The 12,524-nt window shown below is 44.4% G+C and overlaps 1 protein-coding gene across 1 annotated transcript in view; it reads right to left on the bottom strand.

Annotated features, from left to right (window-relative positions):
• Positions 1-6,531, bottom strand: part of LOC139153202 (SCO-spondin-like) — a 104,811-nt gene extending 98,280 nt beyond the window's left edge. The window contains 7 exon segments of the mRNA XM_070726836.1: positions 469-551; positions 710-868; positions 963-1,065; positions 1,875-2,122; positions 4,064-4,146; positions 5,400-5,573; positions 6,433-6,531. Coding sequence (XP_070582937.1) covers positions 469-551; positions 710-868; positions 963-1,065; positions 1,875-2,122; positions 4,064-4,146; positions 5,400-5,573; positions 6,433-6,530 — 948 coding nt within the window. The 5' untranslated portion in view covers position 6,531.
• Positions 6,532-12,524: the final 5,993 nt, after the last annotated feature.

Raw genomic sequence — 12,524 nt, 5'->3', positions numbered from 1 at the left:
TATATTTCCAGGAAGCCACATCAATTTTAATGACAGTTTGGACAAGTGTCTTCTAAAATATAACTATTTCTTTCTTTATTTATTTATTTAAATAAAATAAAGTTAAAATTAAAATTCAGAGAATAATCTATATATTTCCACAAAGCCACATCAATTTTAACAGCAGTTGGTACAAGTGTCATCCAAAACGTAACAATATATTTATTTATTTATAAAAAAATAAAAATAGAATAAAATAAAACAAAACAAAAACAAAAACTAAACTATACTAAAATTAAATTAAATTAAATTAAAATTAGATTAAATTAACAATACCCCTTCGGTCCTGGATGAATCTCTTGGCAACAATTCCTTTAACGACTCATAGCCAAGACAACTCTTCAAACAGGACATTGGACACATGTGTTGCTCAGTGCCAGAAACATCAGGTTCTGCCATGGTTGTCACTCGAAGACTCCTGGTACCTACCAGCCCGGTCTCTGGAATGCGCCACGAATTGCCAAAGGTAGCCGCCAGCATGACCAAGTCCCCTCCAACGCGCTGGAAGTCATCTGCGGGCAGAGAAGGGAAGAGGTAGAAACCCACATTTTTGTCGCTAATCAAAACGTTCATTCAATGTGCTTGTCCCATTTGAACGACTTATCCTGCCACCATTTTCACTGTCCCTAAGCAAAGTGTTCCAGTTCTCTAGGACAATTCTCGGTCTCACCTGTGGGGTTATCATTATAGATGCCGCACAAACCATGGGTGGCATCTCGCAGGGTGCTTGCGATGGTGACATATGCCGTACTACCCCCATCGAATTTGACCCGAACCCCCAGGCCACTCTCCACCAAAAGGAAGTCCCCCAGCCACCAGATACTGATCCCTGGAATTGAAAAAAAATCGACATAAGCTGCAGATTTGAGATACAACAGCTGTCCACGGAGCTCTCTCCGGCCTTCCCGACACCTAGTCCTCACCGTTTCTCAGGAGTGGCTCCTCCTTCGTCACCGCCACGCCGTTAAGCGAGATGTTGCGGCTGCGAATCATTACTGAGTCAGATCCAAAGAGCAGACGGAGATCCTAATGAGCAAAGGAAGACGGTGAGGTTAGGAGGTCTCAAGCCCTTACTATCCCCTTCTTCTGTTCCCCAGAAAAGTGCTTCGTGCCTCGACTTACAACCCACATTTCTGTCGCTAAACAAGACATAGAAACATAGAAACATAGAAACATAGAAGACTGACGGCAGAAAAAGACCCCATGGTCCATCTAGTCTGCCCTTTTACTATTTCCTGTATTTTATCTTACAATGGATATATGTTTATCCCAGGCATGTTTAAATTCGGTTACTGTGGATTTACCACAGTTCGGATGGGATGATGCTGTTGATCGGATGTCTTGATTGGTGGATGTATTCCACCAATCAAGACATCCGATCAACAGCATCATCCCATCCGAACTATTATCCCGCTGCCATTCTCACTGTTCTTTAGCGAACAGATCTGGGTTTGGGAAACTGATTCTCACTTTCCTCCCATTAATTTTGGGTCGCAGAATCACCCACCCTTTCAGCTTCCGCCTCCTTCAGCTTATGACAAACATTTCCGTCGCTAAACGAGATATCTGTTCACGACTTATCACGCCGCCATTCTTGCTATCCTTCTGTGAAAGGTTCCGGTTTAGGAACCTGACGCTTGCTACTCCCCCATTAATTCCGGGTTGCAAAGGGGAACTATCACAAATGCGAACAAATTGAAAAAAATGGTCCCCCCTTTTTTGCAACAGAACTGTCACCAAATGGACAGTTCCGAAGTTGAGGCACGGAAGCTATAATATAACCGTCCGGAGCATTTTGGGAGCGAACACCAAACATTGGCCCACCATCTACTTACCCGTTGGCACTGGCCCGGCATACAACCCCCACTGCTGGAGGAGATATAGACAGCCCAGGTGCCATCCGAAGCTGCCGCCAGGATGTAAGTGCAGTTCCCCGTGAAGCGGTAATGCTTCCCGTCAAAGGTACGGTAGTGCAAACCATCTGTGGTGAGGCAGGTGGCAAAGGGGGCATTGTGGGACCTCGGACGAGACAGAAGTACCGATGGGGCACGCATGCTGAGCAGGGATGGCGGAGAAACAGCACCTGAGGAGAAGGAAGATGTCAGCAGAGTCGTGCCCAGTCTGGGTGTCCCCCAATCCCACAAAAACCTTACTCGTAATTCCTGGTGCTGTTCTGTAGCCATAGAATGGCACATCCCATCATCACACTGCAAAGCAAAGGCGGCATTTTCCATGAACTTTGGAGGTCCTGTAATTCTAGTCAAACCCCAGCTAAGTTCTTGGGAACTTTCGATTCCGGGCGCTATACCATAACTGTGGAATGGTGCACTCATCGTCACCCCAAACTAGAACCGCTGAATAGCAAAAGCACCATTTTCCCGGAGCTTCAGATATCCCATAATTTGAATCAAATGCCAGATAAGCTCTTGGGGGCCGCCATCTTTTTAAAAAAAAAATTTTCCTGTTAGGATTTTTTTCCCTCTACCGCTGCTATGAGCCATTGGAAGGGTCAAAGAAGGGAAGGGGTGCTCTAAAGGAAGGTATGATCCCCTAGAGGTCATGCCACATTAGGCTTCAAAGTGCTTGGGTGCTGTCACACTCGGGATATTCATCGAAACTTTCCCGCTATTATCTAGGACTTCCGAAAAGCGAAAGATAACTAAACAAAGAGGACGGGCACCTCAGAGGTCATCTAGTCCAATTCCAGATTAGATTTGTTCCTTTAGAGGTCATCTAGTAGAACCATAGATTAGTCTTATGACCCACATTTCCGTCATTAAATGAGACATCTGTTTGCTCGCGCCCGCTCCATTTGAACAACTTATCCTGCCGCCATTCTTGCCATACTTAAGCAAACAGTTCCGGTTCGGAAAACCGATTCTCGCTTTCCCCCATTAATTTTGGGAAGTTAACCCTTTTGGCCTCTGCCTCCCTCGATCTTTGACCCACATTTCTGTCGCTAAATGAGATACCTGTTCACTCAGGCTAATGACTTATCCCACTGCCGTTCTCACTCCCCTTAAGCGAACGGTTCCGGTTTGAGAAGCCGGCACTCGCTCCCCCTTTGGGTTGCAAAGTGAGACTATCGCAGGTGTGAACCCATTGAAAAAAACCCGGTCCCCCCATTTTTTTCAACAGAACCGTCCCTAAATGGACCATTCCAAAGTCAAGGCCCAGAAAGCCATATAAATAACCCAATGATGCCGTTCCTGCAAAGTGGAGTGCGAGATGAGCCTTAGCTTCATACAACCTGTCGGTTTCGGACTGAGCTAGTTCCTTTTTACGAAGGGGTCCTCAAATTTATTACCATGATTTTGAATGTCGCTATGCGAGGACTCGGTTAAGGGAGTTTGGTGGGAATCAAGGACCAAATCACAGATGTCTGCAGGGAAGAATCTCATGGTTGATGGGCAAATATCAATATTCCTCGACTTACGACCATGAAGAAGACACCATAAATTTCCATCACTGAGAAGCTTGTTACATGATACATGAAATCATCGAGCAAAGATTTCCAGAGCAACAGGCCGAGATATAGGCAGGTCCCCAACTTAGGACCATGACGGAGCCACCACAAATTTCTGTCTTTAAGACTGATGCTGTTTAAGTGAGACAGGATTAAGCCAGGATTAACCCATTGGGGAATATTTCCAGAGTGACAGGCTGAGATATAGGCACATCCCCAACATAAGACCATGAGAGAGCCACCGCATATTTCCATCCTGGACTCAGGAGCACTACGGAGCCACCACAAATTTCCATCACTGAGACCATGCTTAAACGAGACAGGATTAAGCTAGGATTAACCCATCCGGGAAGATTTCCGGAGCGACAGGCTAAGATTTTGGCAGGTAATTGGCTTGACAACACCAATTTCGAGCTGCCTGTTTTCCGTTACAGAATGAGACGTCGGCCAAATTCGCTCCATTTAATGACCTTAAGTGAATCCGCTCACCTTCTTAAAGCGAGATGCATCCTGAAAAAGAGGACAAAAGCCCACGAATCCCAGCCCCGATTGGCTCACCCTCACTGCAATGCGGCCCCGACCATCCATCGCAACACGCAAGGACTGTCCGGTTCCATACGACAGGCCCGGGTGCTTCGTTCCTGTCGGTGGGGTACAAACCAGGTTTCAAAAAACAAGACAGCATTGCCGGTCCCTTTCTCACATGCGCCAAAACTCCCTGATTTGAACAACCCCAGATTGGACCGTGGTCAATCTAGAATCTAGATGACCTCCTGGTGCCCCATTAAATTTAATTCACATTTAATTCACATTAAATTTCACATGTTTTGACGATAAAAAATCCAAAGAGGAATCAATGACAGAGAATGACAGAATGTTGAATGGGACCTTAGAGGGCATCTAGTCCAACCCCGTTAAAGAATGTCAGGTGTCAATCATTCTGTGAAAGTAACGGAAAAATTAGGGATGTGAAGGAAAAGAGGAGAAAAATACGGTGGGACCTAGTCCAACCCACTGCTCAAGCTTTCTCGCCATCTTTTCTTCCTCTTTCTTCCTTCTTTTTTCTCAGTATCTCCCTTTCTTTCCCTCATTTCTCCTTTCTTCCTTCTTCTTCCTGTTCTTCCTTCCTTCCTAATCTCCCTTTCTCTTTCCTTCCTTTCTTCCGTCCTCTTCCTTTCTTCCTCTTCCTTCTTCTTTCTTTCCATCCTTTCCTTCCTTCCTTCTTTCATACTCCCCTTCCTTCCTTTCTTCCTTCCTTCTCAAAAAATGATCACAAAATCATAGAGTTGGATGGGACCTCAGAGGGCATCTAGTCCAACCCCTGCTCAACCTAGAGACCTTTCAAGAATCATAGAGTTGGAAGGGAACTCGAAGGGCATCTAGTCCAGCCTCTGCTCAACCTAGAGACCTTTTGAGAATCTTAGAGTTGGGAGGGACCTTGTAGGTCATCTAGTTCAATCCCCTGCTCAAGGTAGAGACCTTTCGAGAATCATAGAGTTGGAAGGGACCTTGTAGGTAATCTAGTCCAATCCCCTGCTCAACCTAGGGACCTTTTGAGAATCATAGAGTTGGAAGGGACTTCAGAGGGCATCTAGGCCAATCCCCTCCTCAAGGTAGAGACCTTTCGAGAATCATAGAGTTGGAAGGGATCCCGGAGGGCATCTAGTCCAACCCTTGCTCAAGCTAGAGACCTTTCGAGAATCATAGAGTTTGAAGGGACCTTGTAGGTCATCTAGTCCAACCCCCTGCTCAAACTAGAGACCTTTCGAGAATCATAGAGTTGGAAGGGACATTGGAGGACATCTAGTCCAGCCCCCCCTTTTCAAGCAGGAGCCCCTTAGAGAATCATAGAGTTGGGAGGCATCCTCAGAGGTCATCTAGTCCATCCCCTTACTTGTAAATGTAGCACAGGGTCCCCCCTGGATCGGAATCTTGGTGGTTCTCATCCCGGTCGAGGTGCCAACCATCTGCGGCGTAACGTTCGAGCTCCGCACAAAGCACCACGTCTTCACGCCGTACGCTGACCACGTCATCCTCTTGGACCTGGACCAGCCTCTCACACCAACGTCTGTTGGGGGGGGATGATAAATTCCAAATAAAAAATTCCAAGGGAATAAAAGATTCCGAAGAGGCTTACCCTTCCTTCCTTCCTTCTTTTTTCTTTCCTCCCTCCCTCCCTTTCTTTTTTTCCGTCTTTCTTTCATTCCTCCCTTCATCCTTTCTTTCTTTTCTCCCTTTCTTCTATTTCTCTCTCTCTCTCTCTCTCTCTTTCCCTCTAACTTCCTTCCTTCTTTCCATCTTTCCTTCCTTTCTTTATCTATCTCTCTTTTTCTTCTTTCTTTCTTTTTTCTTCCCTCCCTCCCTCCTTTTCTACCTTCTTTGTTTTCTTTCCTTCCATCCTTCCATCCTTCATTTCTCTTTCTTTCTTTCTCACTCTCTCCTTTCTTTTTTCCATTCTTCCTTTCCTCCTTTCTTCCTTTCTCTCAGTCCGTCCTTTCCTTCCATCCTTCTTTCTTTCTTCCTTCCTTCCTTTCTTTTTTCTTTTCTTCCTTCCTTCCTCTCTGTCTCCTTCTTTCCTTGCTTCCTTCCTCTTTTCTCTCTCCTTCCTTCCTTTCTCTTCCTTCCACTTTCTTTCTATCTTTCTCCCTTCTTCCTTTCTCTCTTTCTCTCTTTTTCCTCCCTCCCTCCCTCCCTTCCTTTCTCTCTCTCTCCCCTTCCCTCCTCTTCAACAGTAATCACTCATCCTTTTCAGACCAGAGGGATTTGACAGGACATGAAACCCCGTAACCCATCATTCCCAGAAGGCAGAATGGCAGGGGCTTGGATTGACTTCTGAGCGTGCATTTTTAACCGATCCATCCTTCCTTCTTTCATTCCTCTTTCTTTCCTTTCCCTTCTTTCTTTCTCTCTTTTATTTCCATCCTTACCCATCGTTCACTGCCAGCGTCTGCCAAATGGAGAGCCATGCCAGGATGCCCAAAAATTTCCTGGCAGGCGGTAGGCCCGGAACGTCCGCTTGCCACATCTCTGAGGCGGTCCCTGAGGTAAACAAAGTTCAAAAGACCGGTCAAGTCACTAGTCCTCTTTGAGGTTGGCCTGGAGAAGCTCCCAGAATTCCCCAGCTGAGTAAGGTTTTCTCAACCGGTGGCCATTTTATGAGGCGTGGACTTCAATTCCCAGAATTCCTCAGTTTCTCAACCGGTGGCCATTTTGTGAGGTGTGGACTTCAACTCCCAGAATTCCTCAGCTGAGCAAGTTTCCTCAACCGGCGGCCATTTTAAAACACCTGGACTTCAACTCCCAGATATCCTCAGCTGAGTAAGTTTTCTCAACTGGTGGGCATTTTGTCAGGCATGGACTTCAACTCCCAGAATCCCTCAGCTGAGCAAGTTTTCTCAACTGGCGGCCATTTTAAGAGGCCTGGACTTCAACTCCCAGAATTTTCCAACTTAGCCTTTTTAAACTTTATCTCTCATTTGTATTATTACTTTTCTAATGTTTTAATTTATAAAATTGACCATCCTATAATTGTTTGACAAATATATATGTCAATAAATTCAATTTTGCAACCGGCAGCCATTTTAAAAGGCTTGCACTTCAAGTCCCAGAATTCCTCAATTTCTTAATCGGCGCCATTTTGAAAGGTCTGGACTTCAACTCCCAGAATTCCTCAGCTGAGCAATGTTTTCTCACCCGGCCGCCATTTTAAGAATTCTGAACTTCAACTCCTAGAATTCCCAAGCTGAGCAACGTTTCTCACCCGGCGGCCATTTTAAAAGGTCCAGACTTCAACTCCCAGAATTCTCAGCTGAGCAATGTTTCTCAACTGGCAGCCATTTTAAGAAGCCTGGACTTAACTCCCAGAATCCCCCAGCTGAGCTGTTATAAAAAATTCCGGACTTCAACTCTCATTTTTTATTCATTCCTTTTTGAACATTTTAATTTCTACCATGGACCCTCCTATCATTGTTTGACAAATATATATATAGAAATAAATAAATTCAATTTCTCAGCCAGGGGTCCCTTAAAACTCTTTCTCATTTTATTTATTTTATTTATTTATTTATTCATTCATTAATTCATTCACTCATGTATGCATTCATTCATTCATGTATTTATGTATTTATATATTTATTTATTATCTGTTTATGTATTTATGTATTTATTATCTTACTATATATCTATCTATTTATTTAATTATTTATCTATCCATCGATCGATCGATCGATCGACCAATGGATGGATGGATGGATGGATAGGTAGATAGATAGATAGACAGACAGACAGATAATAGACAGATTAAATAGAAAAGATAGATATAAGAGATGATAGATAGATAGATAGATAGATAGATAGATAAATGATAGGAAGGAAGGAGAGAAAGAAAGAAAGAGAAACAAACAAACAAATAAACAAAGATAGAAAGAAGAGTAAGGAATGAAAGCAAGGAAAGAATGAAAACAGAAGGAAGAAGGAAGAAAGAATGAAAGGAAGTTAAAGAAAGAACGAAGGAAGGAAGGAAGTGAGGAAGGAAGGAAGGAAGGAAAGAAAGAAAGAAAATAAAATTAAACAAATGAAAATCAATCAAATTGTATTGAGTAAATTTTGGGGAGATGGACTAGAGGACCTCTGAGGTCCTCTTCAAATTGATTTGTCGATGAATGGATTTGGGAAAAAAGCCCCGAATCCCCAACTAACCCTTTTTTTTATATCCCCCCTCCTACCTGGCTGGGGACGGCACTCTGCACGAGCTCGGAAACCCCCAGAATCCAAAGAGAGGAACGATGAAGGCAAACCACGCCAGGCAAAGATTTATATAACCCAGTTTGGGATTAGTTTTGGGAAGCACCTGGAGGCCTTCCGATTGGTGGGATTGGGAGGGTAAAATGGGAGATGGGGGAGGATTAGTCGGGCCTCTGCCTCCCCTCCTTCTTCTTCCAAATCCCCAAATGGATTTAATTGGATTAAAAAGAGATGTTATTCAAACGGCCGTGAATGTTTTTCCTCTCCAAGGAAATCGACCAAAAGACAGACAGATAAACAGATAGAAAGATAGAAAGATTATAGGTGGGAAGGGAGATGGGGGCAGAGAGAAAGAGAGAGAGAGAGAAAGAGATGGATAGATAGAGAGAGAGAGAGAGGGAAAGAGAGATGATAGAAGAGATGGATGGATGGATGGATATGATGTACAAAAATACAATAAGATCAACAAACACATCAATATATCTAACCTTATACAGTAGAACCCCGACTTATGAAATTAATTGGTTCCGGAAGGAGGCTCGTACGTCAAAAAGCTCGTATGTCGAAACATTGTTTCCCATAGAAACAATGGAAAAGCGATTAATGCGTGCAAGCCCGAGGGCTGAGGGGAAAAGACGTCGGCTGAGGGGTGCCCGGTGCTTCCCGGCAAGGAGGAGGAGGAGCTGGGCTCCGGAGGGGCGCACGGGGAACGGCTTGAGCCGCCGCCTTCTCCTTTCCTGCTGCGTCGGTGGCTTCCCTCGCAAAAGGCTGCGCCCGGTGCCGGCTGTTTTCCCCGCGGCTCTCTTGCCTCAGCGAACTTCCGCGCTTTAGGAGTCAGCGGAAAAGCGGTGCGGCTGTTTTAAAAGATCGCAGCCGGCCTGGGGGGGCTTTCCAGCAACCCCCGAACCCCCAACCCGGGTTCGGGGGGTTGCTGGAAAGCCCCCCAGGCCGGCTGCGATCTTTTAAAACAGCCGCGCCGCTTCTCCGCTGACTCCTAAAGCACGGAAGTTCGCCAGGAGTCAGCGGAGAAGCGGCGCGGCTGTTTTAAAAGATCGCAGCCGGCCTGCCCCCCCAGGCCGGCTGCGATCTTTTAAAACAGTCGCGCCGCTTCTCCGCTGACTCCTGGCGAACTTCCCCGCTTTAGGAGTCAGCGGAAAAAGCGGCGCGGCTGTTTTAAAAGATCGCAGCCGGCCTGGGGGGGGCTTTCCAGCAACCTCCGAACCCCCAACCCGGGTTTGGGGGGTTGCTGGAAAGCCCCCCCAGGCCAGCTGCGATCTTTTAAAACAGCCGCGCCGCTTCTCCACTGACTCCTGGCGAACTTCCCCGCTTTAGGAGTCAGCGGAGAAGCGGCGCGGCTGTTTTAAAAGATCGCAGCCGGCCTGGGGGGCTTTCCAGCAACCCCCCGAACCCGGGTTGGGGGTTCGGGGGTTGGGGGTTCGGGGGTTGCTGGAAAGCCCCCCCAGGCCGGCTGCGATCTTTTAAAACAGCCGTGCCGCTTCTCCGCTGACTCCTGGCGAACTTCCGCTGACTCCTGGCGAACTTCCACGCTTTAGGAGTCAGCGGAAAAGCGGCGCGGCTCTTTTAAAAGATCGCAGCCGGCCTGGGGGGCTTCCCAGCACCCCCCCAGAACCCGGGTTGGGGGTTCGGGGGGGTGCTGGAAATGTCGGGGGCGCACGGGCGGTTGTGCGCGCTCCCTATCTCCCTGCTAGCCCACTCGGAATACAAAATAAGAAAAGCCTTTGCTGGCGACAGTCCCCCTAACAGCGTTGGGATCCCCCCCACCCCCAAGCAGAAGCCAAGGACCCCCAGAGGGGAGGCGAGTGCCAAGTGCCAGGATACGAGCTCACCAAGTGCCGGGATACGAGCGGAGAGGAGCCGGGCGCTGGCTTGCCTTCCTTCCTTCCAGCGTCGCTGCGGAAGCCGCCGAAAGAGTCAGGGGGGCGCGGCTCCTCTCAGCTCGTATCCCGGTTGTGAGCTCGGGAGACGAACAAAAATGTCTCTCCCCTCCCACCTCTTATCTCGAGCAGCTCGTAAGTAGAGCTGCTCGTATGTTGAGGTTCTACTGTACTATATATACATATACATCTATATCTATATTTATATAGATATAGATGTAAATCTATATATAAATATATATTTATATTTATGAAAAACATGTGACACATACAGATAGAATTGTCGGCTATCAATAAAATTAACTGCCTTGGAAATGGCCCTGGGTTGGGCCGAGAGGCAAATAAGGAGCTGTGATGTTCCTTCAATACACTAGGGTGATTCGACACAAAAATATGTAACCCTTCCCTGGTGCAGAACTGAAGGGATTGGATACTATAGCCTAGAGGATAATTCTCTGTCTTACAAGGCAAAGATTGCAGGTTCAAGTCCCAGTGGGTATGGCTAGCTAATAAGCCTGAAATAGATCTATCCTAGTCTCCCTTAATTTTCATATTCAGCAAAAAAAAGCCATGTGACATATATATAGAGAAAACAATAACAAACCTAATCAAAAAAGAGACACCCCCCAAAAAACAAGATCAAGAACAGGACAATGGCACCACCATCCTTCCTTACATCAAAGGCACCACGGATAAAATTAGTAAAATTCTGCACAAACATAACATCAAAACTTCATTTTGCACTAACCAAAAAATATCTAATATCCTAAGGAGCCCCAAAGATAAAATCCAATTGGAATACCAAGGAATCTATGAAATCCCTTGCAAAACATGTGCAGCCACATACATTAGACAAACTAACCGAAGAGTGAGCCAACGTATAGCAGAACATGTGAATGCAGTCAAAAAAGAAGAAAAGACCTCCTCCCTTGTCCAGCACATTAAAAAAACAGGGCACGAAATTGACTTTGAAAAAACTAAATTACTCCACAAAACAGAGAATTTATATAGAAGAATTGCTCTAGAAGCTATAGAAATTGAGAGGAGACCCCTTTGCATAAATAAAAGAGATGACACGTCCCGCCTACCAGAAATTTGGAAACCAGCCTTAAACAACAACAAAAAAACACTTCATAATAATCAGCATGTCAATCCTTCTAATAATTATGATTTTAGAATTTTGATATTTGGAAATCAGCCTTAAACAAAACACTTCATAAAAATCTCCATGTCATTCCTTCTAATAATTATGATTACACCAACCAATCAGATCACTGAAACATAATCACCCAATCTATTTGCTACATTCAAAACAAATCTCCACCCCCACACTATATACTAGGAAGAAATGACAGTTGCTAACATTCCATTTTACAACAACACAAAGATTGGAACTTTAGCCTGATGATGGTGAATGTGATTTCACCGAAACGTCGCATAGACATGCAAAATATTACACAGGGCAAAACCCGAACTCAGAACAATCTACATATATATATTTATATATACAGTTGTAATGGTTAATGATAAGTTGCAAAGGTTAATGATAAGTTGCAATGGTTAATTTTAAGTTGTAATGGTTTGTTATAAGTTATAATTTTCTATTGAAAAAGTTAATAACAAGCCTAATAATGAGAAGTTAGAGATAGGTATATATTTCATTTCTTTTATTTGAGTGTTTTATGAGCGTCAGTGTTGGCTTATTTTGTCTGTTCGTTGGATAGGTAAATAACCAATAAAGATTTATTTTTTTTAAAAAAATGGGGAAAATCCAAGTAGGAGGGTGGAGAGCTTGCATCCCCCCAATGAAACTGTAGCCCAGGATAGAAAGAGAGAGAGAGGCTGGACATCTAACGAGAGAAATAAACCAATATGGAGAGGTGGCAGGTTTAAAAATTAATCAACAAAAAACTAAAATCATAACCAAAAACATGAAACCAGAGCAAGACCAAGAATTAGAGAGAAATTTAAGAATTCAAACTGTAAAGAAAGTAAAGTATTTAGGCATAACACTAACCAAAAGATGTAGCACAATCAAAAAAGACAATTATGACACATTAATTAAAAAACCCCGAAGAACAATTAATCAGATGGAATAAACTACACATTTCACTTACAGGGAGAATTTCCACAATCAAAATGACAATTCTACCAAAATTTCTTTATTTATTTCAAACGACCCCAGTAAAATTATTTTTTTTTTAAATAAAATTAAACAGCACAATCTCCAAATTCATATGGGAAGGGAAAAAACCGAGAGTAAGATTTAAATATTTACAAGATAAAGTCAAACAAGGTGGATTCGGACTTCCAGATTTTAAAAGTTATTATCAAACATCAACATTACTTTGGATAAAAGATTGGATAGAACTTAAAAACCA

Source organism: Erythrolamprus reginae, chromosome Z (genome assembly GCF_031021105.1).
Source record: "Erythrolamprus reginae isolate rEryReg1 chromosome Z, rEryReg1.hap1, whole genome shotgun sequence".
NCBI classification, from domain to species: domain Eukaryota; kingdom Metazoa; phylum Chordata; class Lepidosauria; order Squamata; family Dipsadidae; genus Erythrolamprus; species Erythrolamprus reginae.
This window is presented reverse-complemented; position numbering and strand designations above follow the sequence as displayed.